Here is a 15,185-nt window from a genome sequence, read left to right as displayed (position 1 = left end):
ATTATGGATAACCGGGGGCGGTGCTGTGCCAGGGGCCGCTCCGGGTGCTGTGCCAGCAGCACTGTGCCAGGACATTCCCGGCGCCCGGAACGGGCACAGCGGAGCGGCGGCCGGGCCGGGCGGGATGAGCTGCCCGGGATGGATGCGGGGAGCCACGAGGGATGATCGGGGAGCGCTCCGGGGCGCTGGGATGCAGCGAGGATTTGGGATTCTGGAATTCAGTGATACCCCAGGAGCCCGCGGCAAGGATCCTGGTGCAGGGGATGGACACCCCCAGGGGATGCTGCTGCTCTCTTCTGGGGGAGAATTAAGGCACCAGCCCAGACAATTCCCAGCTGGAAAGAAAACCCCATCTCCTTCCTGATTTTATTAATTTGTTTATTAAAGCCTGATACAGAGGTGTGGGGAAGGGAAGGAGAAACCCCCAAAGACAAAAACATTTTTATTTCAGACGTGTAATTAATAAAACTAAACCCACCCAAACACGAGGCAGCGCAGCCCCAGGTGTGGCTGCCCCTTCCCACCCCCCACCCCCCACGCTGATTTTGGGGTCACCTGCTCTGATTTATGCAAAAAAGGAGAAAATTTGGAGCCTGATCTGGCGCTCTACACCCTGGTCACCTCCAACCCTCGGGGCTGCCCAGGGCAGGATCGGCCCTGGCAGGGTCAGGGGATGCTCAGCTGGACTGGGAGCAATCCCAAGGGAAATGGGGCAAGAATGGTGAGCAAGCAAGGGAAAAATCAAGGAAAAACTACATGGATTTACCCGAAACACTATAAAAATAAAGAGGACTAATTAACTAATTAACACTAACTTATCAGTTAAATGATGCTGCCAGACTGGTCCATAGAGTTTAGGCCCTGACCAGGATTATTTAAAATCATCTTTTCTAGAAAATTCTAGATTTTGCTATAATTCTCTATTATATACACACACGCACATGGCCCACTGCGGCAGGGGCACAACCAGCCTTAAAAATAAATTACAAACCCCCCCAGTAGCATCAAATATACAGATCACTCCTTGCAGCTACTTTTTTTTTCTCTTTTTCTTCTTTTTTTTTTCTATTTTTGAGGTGCTTTTTTTTCAGCTTTTTTTTCTTTTTTAATTTTTGCTTGGCTCTAAGTGAATTCTATCTGCAGAAGCACCAGCATAATTTTAAGTATTTTTCTGTGTGTTTTAAGCACGATTGTTTTCATTGTAAGTGTACAGACCCCCTTGCTGGACTATGTACATCCTGACTCCGGGACGTGCTGCGACCATCCCGTGGAGCGAGCGATGGAGAAATTGGGAAAAGGCTCCACGGGGCGAAGGGTCTGTCCCAGCTTGTCCAAAGTTCATCTGGGGAGAGGGGCTGGGCTGGGGGGCTCCCTGGGGAGGGGGAGGACAGTGGGGAGGACCCCTTCCTGCTGAATCTCTGTCCCTTCCCTGCCTTCCTCCTCCTCCCTCCGGGCTCCGGGGTCTTCCTCCGGCTCCTTCCCCCGCTGGGTGCCCGGCGGTGGCCTCGGGGACGGTGACACATGCCACCTTGCCACGGGTGGAGCGTGGCTCGTGGGGCCCGGCCAGCCCGGGCAGCCCCTTCCCCAGCAGGCAGCGAAGTGGGGGTGAGATCACATCATCCAAAATACTTTTTCAAACAGACCAGAACAAAGGGAAAACCAAAAAAGGCGCCATTCCCGAGGGTGGGCGGGCGGGGACTGCGTCCCCAGTCCTCCTTGGTAGCCCGGTGGCCCCGGGGTGGCAGCAGTGGAGGTGGAAGCGGGGCTGGGGGCGCACTGGGGGGCCGGGGGCCGGCCCTTAACTGGGCATCTGCACCTCGTTGTACACATCTGTCCCCTCTGCCTCTTCAAAGGTCACCACGGCGTCATCCGCGTCCAGCTGCAGGGAAGAGAGGCCGTGAGGGGCGCAGGGATGGGGACGGGGCTGAGGACAGGGACACTGACGCGTGGAGACGGAATTCCCACAGGCTGGTGTGGGAACAGGGGCTGGGATGGGGCTGGGGAAAGGATGCGGACGGGAATGGGGCAGGGACGGGGCGAGGATGGGGACACGGGTGGGAATGAGATGGTGACAGAGATGGAGACAGAGGGAGGATGGAGACGGGGATGGGGCAGGGACAGAAATGGAGATGAGGATGGGAGCAGGAGCAGGGAGAGAGGTGGGGCTGGGGCAGGGCCGGGAGTGCCAGGGCTACGTACACATTTGAGCTCAATGTCCCGGAAGATCCTGGGGAGCAGGAAGCGCCGCAGGGGCACGGTGAGGATGAGGACAAAGGGCAGCGCCAGCGAGGCCGGCGTGGACTTCACCACCCACAGCACCACGAGGAAGATGATCTGGGTGAAGGTGAAGAGGTGCATCCTCCAAGTCTTCACCTGTGGGACGAGGAGCCGAGGGTTGAGGGCAGGGGTCTCACGGCCTTCCTGGGGCGTTGGCTGCTGCGGGGTCAGCACAGCGTCCCGAGGAACCCAGCAAGGGTCAGCGCTGCAGGAGGAGGCTCTCTGGGGAGACCCGGGCAGCTGCAGGGGCGTCACAGCCCAGGACACCCCCAAACCCACAGCCACCCTGGGGGCCACTCACGCGGGTGACGTAGGGCTCATCAGGGTGGTACTTGGGGGGCTTCAGCAGGAGCAGGATGCGGTCGAAGAGCTGGATGCCAAAGAGGGAGGTGACCCCCATGTAGAGGAAGATGCCGAAGAGCACGGCCAGCGGGATGTACTTCAGGATGGGCTCCATCAGGATGGAGACGCCTGTGGGGGTGAAGGAGAGGTTGGGAAGAGTCCCTGGGGACCCCCGAGCCTCCCTGCCCACCTGGGGACCCCTCCCCAGCTCACCAATGAGCACAGCCACCAGGAGGCCGCTGATGCGCTGCTCCTTGACCTCCAGGATCTGGGATTTCTCGCCCGGAGCAGAGGTCTTGCTCATGATGGTGAGGGCGTTGGCGTGGGTGATGGTGCGGACGGTGGTGGCACTGAGCCAGGGCATCCCAAAAAGGGCTGCCAGCCCCCCCATGGCCACGATCAGCAGCAGGTCCAGGTGGAAGCCGGTGCCCTTCACCAGTTTCCTCTCGGGCTTGCTGACGATGAGGCTGTGGGGACGCAGGGACCGGTTGGTGACGCGGCGCCCCGAGGAGCTCCCCTCTATCCCCAGCCCACCAGGCGCCCCACAGCCCTCCCCCGCCCATATCTCCATCCTCACGTGGTGATCTGTGTCTCGAGGAAGATGAGGATGAAGACCAGAAGGGCGGGAATCACGGAGGCAAACATCATCCAGATGGGGAACGGGGCATTGTTGCCCATGGGGTGGATGAACCAGCCCCGGGCAGTCGCGTTGGTGACCTGCAGCCCTCTGGGGACGCTGAGTTTCTGGGTGGGAGCAGAGATGGGGGAGTGAGGGGTGGGACACAGGGACGAGCACCCGCTCCCACGTCCCCATGCGGGGACACCCATCCCCCCCCAGCCCTGCCCCCTCAGACCTGGGTGTAGGTGTCGTTGATGAAGAAGTCGGCCAGTGCCATGATGAAGATGGAAATGGGCACGCCGAAGTCCCCGATCAAGCGCCGGACCTGTGGGGACGGCGTGAGAAACCTGTGCGGGCCCCAGGCCGGGGGTCCCGGCACCCCCTCCTCTGCAGAGCGTGCGCTGCCTGCACGGCTCAGCGCCCGGCCCTGGCGTGCCCCGGGGCGCAGGGCACCCTCACCTTGCCGGGCAGGAAGGAGCTGTTCTTGAACACGCGCAGGAAGAAGGCCATGAAGAAGGTGCCGGCCATGAGGACGAGGGACAGCAGCGCCGTGTTGGGCTCGGGCACCCCGGGCTGGAATTCAGCCTGCACGTTGTACTCCCGCTGCAGCGGGTGGTGCTTGAAAATCTGGGGAGGGAAGAGGAGAGAGTGAGGCAGAGCGGGGATGGGGGTCCCTGCACCCCTGCCGTGCTGGGAGCCCTGTGGCACCCTCCCGGTGGGCTCAGGATGGGAACCAGGGGCTGGGTGAGGCCAAGAGCGCAGCACAGATTGAGCACGGGGTGGTTTTGGGGTTGATTTTCTGTGTGGCTTTGGAAGTGGGGACAGAGCGAGGGCTGGGTGGTACAGAGGGGATGGACATGTGTGCCCCAAAATCCCGCTGCAGAGAGAAGCGTGATCGCAGAATCACAGAATAGTCAGCACTGGAAGGGGCCTCACGAACTGGGAAACACCTGGAAAAGGGGAGGAAGCACCAGGAGACTCCATCCCTCACCTGCATCCCACTGTTTCTATGGAAACCTGGGTGACAACCACAACCAGCAGCCCCCACCCCCACCGTGGGACCCCGGTGTCCCTCACCGTGACCAGCTTGGAGAAGGTCTCGAAGATGAAGATGAGGGAGATGAGGAAGGAGAAGATCTCCTGGGTGTAGCGGGACAGGTAGCGCACCAGGAAGCTGCCCTCGCAGGCCACCACCACCAGCACCAGCAGGATCAGCCAGAAGCCGATCCACACCCGTCCCACGATGTATTCCAAGCCATTGCTGCTGCAGAACTGGGGAGCCCGAGGGCACGGCCCTGTCAGCGCCCTGGAGCCCCTGGCATGGGCACCAGCTGTGCTGGAGCCACGGTGGCTCTGCCTTCCTGGGATGGGGGTAGGGGTACCTCGGTGTGGCAGGACCCCCGTGGGATCACCCACCCAGCAGCAGCTGCCCAGCATCGCCCATGGGGTGTCACCCACACGGGGCCAGCTGTTTGCCATCACCCACGGGTGCCATGCACCTCACACCACCCCAGGGCCACCACCTGGGTGGCTCTACCTGCGTGGTCTCACCCCTGGGTCATCACGGGTGGCACCACCCCCATACACCCTCCATGTGCCAGGCTCCCCGTGCCAGCCCCCCGTGCCATCCCCCAGACAGTTGCACCATGTCCCTGGCCCTGTCCCTGTCCCCGTCCCTGGCCCTGTCCCTGTTCCAGGCCTGGTGGAGACACCCAGCCTCACTGTGGGACAGCTGGTGGCAGCACCCAGGGGCGCAGGGGCACCCACCGAGTAAAAGGCTTCCTCAAAGACCAGGAGGGGTCCCGAGAAGCCGACGACGAGGAGGGGCTGGGCGCTGAGGAGGCTGAAGAGCACGCACTGCACGCAGGTGGAGATGAGCAGCTCCGACACCCCCATCATGCCCTTGGTCTTCTCACCTGACGGGAGCGGAGCCGGTGGGTGCCGGGCTGGGGGGCTACACCCCACCCCACGCCTCTCCCCACCGGGATTAGGGGGAAGAGCCCCCCTGGAGCATCCTGAGGGATGGTGGGGAAGGCAGAGACGCCTCCAGCCCCGCGGCCAGCTGGGGGGACATCCCCGTCCCCGGCAGCGTCCCCAGCCTGTCCCCCCCTTTACCCAGCAAGCCTCCGAAGGTGATCGCGGGTGACAGCGCCGCGAAGTAGATGAAGATGACGGCGGCCAGGCACTGCGGGTTGAGGGCGTCCTTGATGTCGCTGAGGTATTTGGGGTACCGGCGGCGGATGTCCCGCACCAGCCCCCCGAAAGGCCGCCCCGTCCTGCGCAGGGGGTCATCGTCCTCCGCAGCCGCCGCCTCCTCCGGCCCTGGGGACACATCAGGTGGCCGTGAGGGCACCCCGGGCCCAAGGGGGGATCCCCCAGCCCCGGGGACAGGGGATGGCGGGGGGGCCGGGGTGGTCCCCGCCGTACCCAGGTCTTTCAGGAAGCCCCCGATGTGCAGCCTCTCCAGGGGCTGGTAGCGCCGTCGGAGCAGCTCCCGCTGCAGCGGGACCAGGGCACGGAGCAGCGGCTCGCTGGGGGCCTCGGCGGGCGGCAGGACGATGCTGGCGTCCAGGAAATCCTCCACGGCCCGCAGCAGCTCCTGCCGCGCCTCGGCCAGGTAGGCGTCCCGGCGGAACACCTGCGGGGCGGCGCGGGACTGAGCCGGGCCCCGAGAGTCCCTGCGGGGACGCGGGGGCCGGGGGGACGTGGGGACACGGCCTTGGGGACGAGGGGACACGGGGAGGTGAGACGGAGTCTTGGGGATGGGGGCGTGAGACCGCAGAGGCACGGGGACACGGGGATCGGAGGGGACGTGGGGATCGGAGGGGATGTGGGGATGGAGGGGATGTGGGGATGGAGGGGACATGGGGATCAGAGGGAATGTGGAGATGGAGGGGATGTGGGGATGGAGGGGACGTGGGGATCAGAGGGGACATGGGGATCAGAGGGGATGTGGGGATCGGAGGGGACATGGGGATGGAGGGGACGTGGGGATCAGAGGGGACGTGGCATGGGGGACAGGCTGCACCCCATGGGGATCAGAGGGGACATGGGGATCAGAGGGGACACGGGGATCAGAGGGGACGTGGCGCAGGGGACAGGCTGCACCCCGTGGGGATCAGAGGGGATGTGGGGATCAGAGGGGACGCGGGGATCAGAGGGGACGTGGCGCAGGGGACAGGCTGCACCCCGTGGGGATCAGAGGGGACATGGGGATCAGAGGGGACGCGGGGATCAGAGGGGACGTGGCGCAGGGGACAGGCTGCACCCCGGGGTGCCCGGCGGCGGTGGCACCGGCGGGTGGCCCGTACCCTCTCGGACATCATGGTGGCGATGGCGCGGCCGATCTCGTGGTAGCTGATCTGGGGGGAGTCGGGCCCCAGGACCACGACGAGGAAGCGGACGGGCACGGACACGTCGAGGACACCGTCCAGTGTCACTGCGTCCTTCAGACGCACGAAGGCCAGCATTGGCTGCTCCAGGAAGGCTGCACAGCCTGGGGGCAGGATGGGACGGGACAGGGATCATGGGGACCATGCAGGGGACACAGGGGACGGGGATGTGGGGACGTGGGAGCACAGAGACACGGTGACAGCAAAACGCGGGGACATCGGGAATGGAGAGGAGGTGGCACAGAGGCATGGGGACAGAGAATGGGAGAGGGACACAAAGGTCACCGAGACAAAGGGCAAGCGGGCACTCAAGTACAGGGACATGGGGCATGGGCACGGGGACACGGGGACACACGGATGGGTGGGCATGGCAGTACAGGGACACAGGGACATTGGGACACGGGGGACATAGAGACATGAGGACATGGGGACAAGGACACGGGGAGAGGGGCCCAGAGAGCAGCACTGAGCAGCAGCAGGCGGCGGTGAGAGCTGAGGACGGGGAGAGGCAAAAAAGGCACAAGAAAAGCAGCGCGTGAGCGAGCGCAGCGACGGGCACGTGGCAAAGCTCCCCCTGCACCCCTGAGTCTGCACCTGCCCCCCAGGCTCGCACCCCCAGCCTGGCACCCAGCACCCAGCCTGGCACCCAGCACCCAGCACCCAGCACCCAGCACCCAGCCTGGCACCCCCAGCCTGGCACCCCCAGCCTTGCACCCCCAGCCTGGCAACCAGCACCCAGCCCAGCACCCAGCACCCAGCACCCAGCACCCAGCACCCGGCACCCAGCCCGGCACCCAGCACCCAGCACCCCCAGCCCGCTCACCACTCACCCACAAGGACCAGGGTGGCCTCGGCACCCTCTGGGATTGACTCCAGGAGTTGGGGTCTGGGGACCCCGCTCTGTTGCAGGCAGTTGGAGGGCAGGGATCAGCCAGGCAGCCTTGGTGGCTGTCCCCCGTGGTCCCCCGTGTCCCCTCACTCTGCCCCTGTGTGTCACCCACTGCCCCCTGCATGTTCCCCTGCATCTCCCTCTCCCCCTTTGTCCCTTGTCCTTCCTGTTCCCTGCGTGTCCCTCTCCATCTCCCGCATGTCCCCCACTACTCCTGAGTCCCCCCTCTGTCCCCGAAGTGTCCCCCGCTGTTCCCTGTGTGTCCCCCTGTGCAGGTGTGTGTGTGCGCACCTGCGTGTGCCAAGGTGTGCGTGTGCCCAGGTGCATCTCCCGCACCCCACTGTCCCCAGTGCCCCCCGTGCCACCTGTCCCCGCTCACCTGCTCCTTCCCTGCCATCCTGCTCATCTCCAGGGGCCGCTGCTCCCGCAGAAGCGGCCGCTCCACGTCGGCCCGGGTGGTGCCCGAGCGCTGCACCAGCGCCGGCGGCATCGTCCACACCGACTCGTCCTCGGTGGGGTGGCTGAGAGCACCGGGGCGGTGTCAGAGCCCCGGTGCCACCAACCCCTCCCCGACCAGCCCCGTGGGTGTGAGGGAACCCCCAAAGAGGGCTGAGGGCAAAGCTTTCCCACCCCGAGCCAGGCTCCGGCTGCGCACTCCGGGGAGGGTCCCAGGCCCTGGGGTCCCCCCGGCTCCCCCCCGGCCGTACCTGTGGCGCAGGAGCAGCGTCCTCATGACATCGTCCCGGTCCTGCGGCTTCACCTGCCCCTCGTAGATCAGCTGGTCCAGGAGGATGTGCACGATGGCCGGCAGCGAGTTGGCCTCCACGTTGAGCAGGACGGCACCTGTGGGGACAGCACTGTCACCGTCCAGCCAGTGCAGCGTCCTCGCCACCCTCCTGGTGGTCCCTGGAGGTGTCCCCACCTTTGTTCAAAGCCCGGCGGATCTCCAGGAGGCTGTGGTAGGTCAGGAAGGAGAGATGGGGCTGGCTCCAGTCCCCCGACTCCTGGAAGTCCTCCTCCAGCTTGAGCCAGTGGCCGGCCTCCATCCAGCACAAGTCCTTTGCATTGTCCAGGACCAGCTCGTGCAGCTCCACGTATCCCTGTAGCCAGAGATGAGGGGCTCAGCCTCCCTGGCCACACTGGGGACCCCCAGCACACTCAGCACCCCCCCAGTGCCCTGACATCCCCAGGGCTGAGCTGTGAGTTGGCCCCAGGGTCGCCACAGCCCACCCACCCCCAGAATGGGGAGGCAGTGGGGATCCCTGGGGCAGCACCCACCTCATGGGTGTCCTGCTGGGACAGGAGCCTCCTGCTGCCCGCTGCCTCCAGTTCCACATCGGTCACTGACACAGCTGCAAGTGGAGCCACCAGTGTGTTAGCCAGTCCCTGCTCCGGCACGGACCCCCCCGGGGCCTGCTTGTGGTGCCTGCCAACATCACACCCATCCCAGCCCCTTTGGGGTCACCTGGACGTGTCCCCTTCTCCACCATCCCCACCCCAGCCCTGCTGGGCACTCGCTGGACGTGCCCCCCGTGTTGCCCCACCCCAGACCCAGCTGGAGTTTGCTGGACGTGCCACTCCACTTTCTCTCGCCCACCTCGGTCCGTCACATCCCCACAGCCCGGCCCCAGGGCAGGGTGACAGTCCAGGGACATCACCGGAACCGGGGCGAGGACGGGGCTCGCGGCCACCGCCCTGCCACCGGCACAGCCCCAGGACCGAGCGGCACCACTGGAAGGGGGACACGGGGACAGCACATCCCCGGCCAGCCGGACCCCCGAGGTGTCCCTGTCCCCGTGCCTGCCTACCTGCGGCCCCCCCTGCGCTCCCCATGTCCCCGCCGCTCCGTCCCTATAAGGTGGGGACGGATCCCCGCGGCCGCCCTGCGCGCACCGTAAATCCCGCAGCACTTCCTTTGCTGACAGTAAACACCGGCGGCTCCCGCCCGCCCGCTGTCCCCGCACCGCGGGGTCGGGCTCAGCCCGTCCCCTCCGGCCGCGCGGGGACACCGCGCTCCCCCGGCCGTCCCCACCGGGTCCCCCGGCGGGGCGATGCTGCAGGAGCCGCATCCCGCTCCGCCGGGGAAGGATGCTGCGCCCGCGGCAGCCGGGACGGGGCGCGTCCCCTGTCACCGTGTCCCCGGGGCGCTGGCCCTGGCACGGCCGCGTCCTCGTCCCTGCCCGCCGCCAGCGCCACCGAGCCGCCCGGCGCCGGCAGCGCTCAGCCCCAAGCGGTTCTTGTCCTCACCCCAAACAAAGGCTTTATTTATCCTCAATCAGTGGGCGATTACGGGCAAGTGGCAGCGGTCACCCCGCGGCGTGCCCTGACGCCCGGGTGACCGTCCCCCCGCGGCGGGTGGGACACGGGGGTGGCAGCGCGACTGAGGTGGGGGGGACGCCGGGGCCGGGCTTTGTCCCCCGGGGCCCCCGCGGTCACTCACGCTGCCCTTCGCCACGGCTGGGGTGTCCCGGGGGGGCCCCGGCCGAGCGCCTCTTCCCGTCCAGGTCATAAAATCCCCGGCGGCCGGGCAGATACTGGCTGCAAAACACACACCGCGGGCACGGGGGTTCAGCGCCGGGCACCGCGGGTGCCACCGGCCTCCCCCGGGGATGCCAGCCGGGCAGGCGGAGCCCCCGCCCGGACCTGGGGACTCACCGCAGGGGATTCAGATCCTCGGCCCTGGCCCTCCACGCCTGCAGGGGGGACCCGATGCCAGCGCCGGCCCCTGCGCGGAACAGGCGGCAGCGTTACCCCGTCCGTGCCACCCCAGCGGGGGACCCGGGCCCGAACGCCTCCTCGGGGCGGCAGCTCCGAAGCAGCCGTGCCGGGGCAGGGGGATGCTGCCTGGCACGCAGACCCCGCTCCCCTCACCTCCCTCCCGGGGGCTCAGCCCCGCTCCAGGTACCCGCGGCTGGAGGTGGCACCTCAGCGCTCCGGGTTTTTGGCAGAGGGGTCGCAGCCCTCGGGGTGTGTGTCCCTGCCCTGAGGGTGGGTGTCCCTGCCCGGCCCGCTGCGAGCGAGCCCCGCTGCCAGTGCCACGCTGGCACCCAGGAAACGCATCCATGGGAGACGCCTGTGCTCATGCAACTCATCTGTGCAACCCATGCAACGTGCCTGCGCCATGCTGGCACCCACGCAACGAGGTGCCAAAGTGCCATGCGTGCCCACGAGAAGCTGGCAGCCATGAAACGCCTGTGCCCATGCACTGCTGGTGCCTGTGCAACGCCCCTGAGCCATGCTGGTGTCCCTGCATAGCTGTGCCCACGAAACTCTGCTGCCCACACAACGTGTGACCTCGAGCCACCGGCGGCCCTGCAATGCTGGCACCCAGCTGGTGCCAGTGGCCCTGTGGTGCCATCAGCCCTGCAAAGCTGTCACCTGTGTAATGCCATTGTCACACATGCAACGCTGCCACCTCTGCGACACCGGCGCCCGGGTGACACGCCAGCACCTGTGTGTGCCACACCTTGCAGCACTGGCACCCCTGTGACACTGGTGCCCATGCAGTGCCAGCCCTGTGCGGCACTGGTGCCCATGCAGTGCCAGCCCTGTGCGGCACTGGTGCCCATGCAATGCCAGCTCTGTGCGGCACTGGTGCCCATGCAGTTCCAGCCCTGTGCGGCACTGGTGCCCATGCAGTGCCAGCCCTGTGCAGCACTGGTGCCCTCTCTGCCAGTGTCCCCAGAGCCCCAGGAGCCACTCACTGCTCATCTCGCCCAGGGACAGGTGGGAGCTCTTTAGGCCGGGGTCCTCGTAGCCTTCGGGGTCCAGGGTCCTCCTCATCCCCTCCTCGTAGGCCTCCTGTGGGACAGAGAGAGGGGTCAGCAGGGTCCGGCCCCCCCAACGCCTCGCCGGGGCCGTGCCGGGGCGCAGCGGCGGAGCCGGGGCGGGGGGCCGGGGGTCCCTACCTGGCCGGGCCCCTCCATGGCTCCGGGCTCGGCCCCCGCTGCCGCCTCGGCGCGTCCCGGCGCTCAGCCCGGTGCCACCATAACCCGGCGCTCTGCGGGGCGGGCACGGGGGAGACGAGAGAGAACAAGTTAGTGGAGAGCAGGGCATCGCAGAGAACAAGTTAGTGGAGAGCAGGGCATCGCTCGGTGCCCCCGGGACCGGCGCTTGTCCCAGGGGCGGGGGCTGGGGCCGGACGCCGTGGCCATTCCCGCAGCCCCTGCCTGCCTGACCCGCTCCCCACGGGCTGCGAGGTCCTGGGGCTGGGGGTTCCCAGGGAAGTCATGCCCTGCCCTGTCGCCAAACGGGATGGGAACGGACGTCAGGACACGGCAGAGCGCCGGCAGCTTCCCACAGGGACGTGGCATCCTGCCCTGAGCCACCCGTGCCCACGCACGCCGTGCCCTGTGCCCAGGGTCAGCGCCCGCACGGACCCGCAGCCGGGGTCGGGTCCCGTGTGGACCCACGCTCGGGGACTGCGATCCCACACGACCCTCTCGTGTGTGGGCGGGGGTCCCATACAGACCCACGCGCATCCCTGGGGTCCTGCACAACCCCTTGCAGCCCCCTGCAGCCCCCTGCACACGGCCCCAGCCCCTGGCAGAGCCGGGGGCGGGGACAAGGGGGGAAACTGAGGCACAGCTGGACTCACGAGACACCCCAAACCCGGACGGGGGGGTGAGCACCCCAAAGCCCCCCAGGGTGCAATGCTGGGGGGGCCCTGCTGCTGCCCTTCCATCAGCCGCCAGATCCTCTGCAGCGCCCGGTGCCCATCCCCCGTGCCCCCCGTGCCCCCCGTGTCCCCCCGTGCCCCCCGTGTCCCCCCGTGCCCCCCGTGTCCCCGTGTCCCCCCGTGTCCCCGGTGCCCCCCGTGTCCCCCGTGTCCCCCGTGTCCCCCGTGTCCCCCGTGTCCCCGTTCCTCCCTGCGTGTCCCCCCCCCCGCAGCTGCCCCGGGGCTGCGCCGCGGGACGTCCGCCAGGGGGCGCCCTGCCCCGCACTCCCCCCCGGGGCAGCCCCGGAGGGACCCGGGGCTCCGGGACCCCCCAAAACCTCCTCACCGCGACCCCCGCCCGCCCCGGCCCCGCGCCTCCCAGCAGGGCTGCCGCGGCCCGGGACCCCCAGAGCCGCTGCCCCGGCCGCCCCCCGGGGACCCCCACGGCCCGGGGGCCGAGGGGCTCCGGCTGGCCCCGCCACCCCGGCCCAGCGACCCCACAGCGGGGCTCAGGGGCAAGGTCAGGGCACGGGCGGCTTTGGGGGAAACCAGCCCCCCCCGATCTCACCAGGGTGATGCAGGAGCTCGCTCCCGGCCGGGGGTGGCGGAAGCCGGGGTGGGGTCCCGGACACCCCGCGGGGGCCACGGGAACCCCGGCGGGGCGCGGGAGCCGCGGCGGGGCCGCGGGATGGACGGCAAGCCTCTGACTCGGCCGTCTCCTTCCTGCCCCGCCTGGCCCCGGGACCGGCGGCCCCCGGCCCCCCAGCCCGGCCTGTCCCGGGCCCCCCCGGCCCCCCCAGCCCGCCGGCGGCTCTTGCATCAGCCCGGTGCGCCGGGCTGTGCCCCACTGATAACGCCCGGCACCGGGCGTCGGCCCCTGCCCCGCTCCACCCGCTGCCCCCCGCTCTGCCCCACAGCGCCCCGGGCCGGCTGCGGGGCCGGGGACCCGCGGGGCGCTGCGGCACCGGGCAGCGAGGTCACCGGGACCCGCCGAACGCATCCCCGCGCCGAGCCCACGCTGCAGCCCCGGGCACGGCAGGATGGAGCTCGGCCCCCCCCGAGAACCCCCCGGGGTCCCCGTCCCACAGCGTGTGCGTGGGATGGAGCCCGCAGCCCCACGGCGCTCAGCCGGCGCGGGGCCCGTGGGGTCCGCACATCCCCCGGCATGGGGCACGGCTGGGGTCCCCCCCCGGTGGGCACAGCCCCGTGAGGTCCCCCCCCGGTGGGCACAGCCCCGTGGGGTCCGTACATCCCGTGCCACGCTCAGCACCGGGCTCGCACCCCTTGCCCCCAACACCCGCACGGCTCAGCACGGAGCCTGCACGCCCCACGCCATCCCCGCGCGATCAGCGGGATCCTCCCCGCAGCCATCACGGCCCCGTGGATCCCTCACATCCCACACCTCCATGGGGCATGGCCGGGTCCCTCCGGCCTCTTCCCTCGGCTCCCTCTGGAGCAGCACATCCCAACCCACGCGCGCAACGTGGGGCTGCTCCTTCCCTCCGTGGGTACAACCCCGTGGCTCCCTATGGAGTCCGTACATCCCAGGCCATGGGTGCAGCACGGCCGGGACCGTCTGTCCAGCACGGCTCAGCACGGCTCAGCACGGCTGGGACCTTCCATCCAGCACGGCTCAGCACGGCTCAGCACGGCTCAGCACAGCTCAGCACGGCTCAGCACGGCTCAGCACGGCTCAGCACAGCTCAGCACAGCTCAGCACGGCCGGGACCTTCCATCCAGCACGGCTCAGCACGGCTCAGCACGGCTCAGCACGGCCGGGACCTTCCATCCAGCACGACTCAGCACGGCTCAGCACGGCTCAGCACGGCTCAGCACGGCTCAGCACGGAGCCCGCACATCCCAGGCCGTCCTCAGGCACGGCTGGGTCCCCTCGGTGGCTCCCTGCGGTCCCACGTCCCCATCCCGCAGCACCTCCCGCGCCAGGAGCCCCGGGGGCAGCCCCGGGGGCAGTCCCGGGTGCCCTCCCAGCCCCACCTGGCCCGGGACACCCCGAGGTGACCCCGCACCTACCCTGGGGTGCCTCCGACGCCCCTGCGGCGCTCTCTGCGGCTGCCCGGGGTGTGAGGCTCCGGTGCCTGAGTCACGCTCACCTCCCTAATCTCGCCCCCCTCGGGCTCACCCGGCCCCCCCGGCCCCCCGTAAAAACAAGGTTATCGGGGCGCAACATCTGCGAAAGCTGCGCCTGGCCGAGCCCCGCCTGCGCCCCGCGCCCTCCCGTCCCTCACCCGGCCCGGCACCCCGGGGCTGCTCCGCTGCCCCCCCGCGTCCCCCCGGTCTTGTTTACCTCCGGGTTTCCCCGCAGGGAATCCCCGGGATCCCCCCGGTGTCCCACCCCCCCCCCCCTTTCCGCGGGGTTGGGGTGTCCTCTTAAAAAAAAAAAATGGAAAAAAAAGGGGGTTCCTGGGGAGGTTCCCCGGGAGGAGGCGCGGGGGGAACCGGGGACAGGGCGTCCGTCCGTGCCGTGGGACCGGCGGCACTGGGGTGCCCCGGAGAGGGGCGGGATGCTCTGGAGGAGGGCAGGGTGCCCACGGGCACGCACGTGTGTGTCTGTGTGTGTGTGTGTGCGTGTGAGGGGCGCCCGTCCCCGTGTGTGTGCACCTGTGCTCACACCTGTGCACGTATGTGCACACATAACATGTGTGTGTCGCTGCGTTTACAGCCTTTCTAAAAGGATCTCAGCCCCAAAATCCCAATCCCAGAGCCCAGGTGAGGCGGGCGAGCCTTGCACGCACACACACACACACACACACACACACACACACGCACCCCTGTGCACACACAGTCCCACCCAGCCCGGCTCCCGGGGGCTCCCACAGGTCCCCCCAGCAGTGAGGTGGCCCCCGAGCTGTCCCCACTGCCCGAGGGCCCGTCCAGCCTGGGGACACGCTGGGGACCCGGCGGCACCCGGGGTGGGCAGAGGGGTGGCGCCGGGTCTGCGTGTCCCGATAAGGGCCCCGGCCTTATCTGGGCGCTGCCGAGGGCTCCCCT

The 15,185-nt window shown here is 68.2% G+C and overlaps 1 protein-coding gene across 4 annotated transcripts; it reads right to left on the bottom strand.

The window, feature by feature from the left end:
* Window positions 1-364: 364 nt before the first annotated feature.
* Window positions 365-14,343, bottom strand: SLC4A1 (solute carrier family 4 member 1 (Diego blood group)). Of its 4 annotated transcripts, XM_085561668.1 has the most exons (22): window positions 14,208-14,254; window positions 11,428-11,519; window positions 11,224-11,320; window positions 10,175-10,244; window positions 9,960-10,057; window positions 8,798-8,871; window positions 8,442-8,619; window positions 8,227-8,362; window positions 7,899-8,040; window positions 7,461-7,530; window positions 6,550-6,734; window positions 5,666-5,876; window positions 5,354-5,560; window positions 5,006-5,154; window positions 4,316-4,510; window positions 3,698-3,865; window positions 3,474-3,563; window positions 3,197-3,363; window positions 2,833-3,086; window positions 2,579-2,748; window positions 2,200-2,373; window positions 1,047-1,879 (listed from the first exon to the last, which is right to left on the bottom strand). In XM_085561668.1, the coding sequence occupies exons 2-22, from the start codon at window positions 11,443-11,445 to the stop codon at window positions 1,799-1,801; spliced, it is 2,934 nt and encodes a 977-aa protein (XP_085417794.1). In that variant the 5' UTR covers window positions 11,446-11,519; window positions 14,208-14,254; the 3' UTR covers window positions 1,047-1,798. The 4 variants fall into 4 exon arrangements, with proteins under 4 accessions (XP_077644507.1, XP_085417794.1, XP_085417795.1 ...); XM_085561669.1 differs by lacking the exon at window positions 11,428-11,519 and having other exon boundaries at window positions 14,208-14,343; XM_077788381.2 differs by lacking the exons at window positions 9,960-10,057; window positions 10,175-10,244 and having other exon boundaries at window positions 365-1,879; window positions 14,208-14,255.
* Window positions 14,344-15,185: the final 842 nt, after the last annotated feature.

This window comes from Lonchura striata, chromosome 27, assembly GCF_050655825.1.
Source record: "Lonchura striata isolate lonStrDom1 chromosome 27, ASM5065582v1, whole genome shotgun sequence".
Classification (NCBI taxonomy): domain Eukaryota; kingdom Metazoa; phylum Chordata; class Aves; order Passeriformes; family Estrildidae; genus Lonchura; species Lonchura striata.
This window is presented reverse-complemented; position numbering and strand designations above follow the sequence as displayed.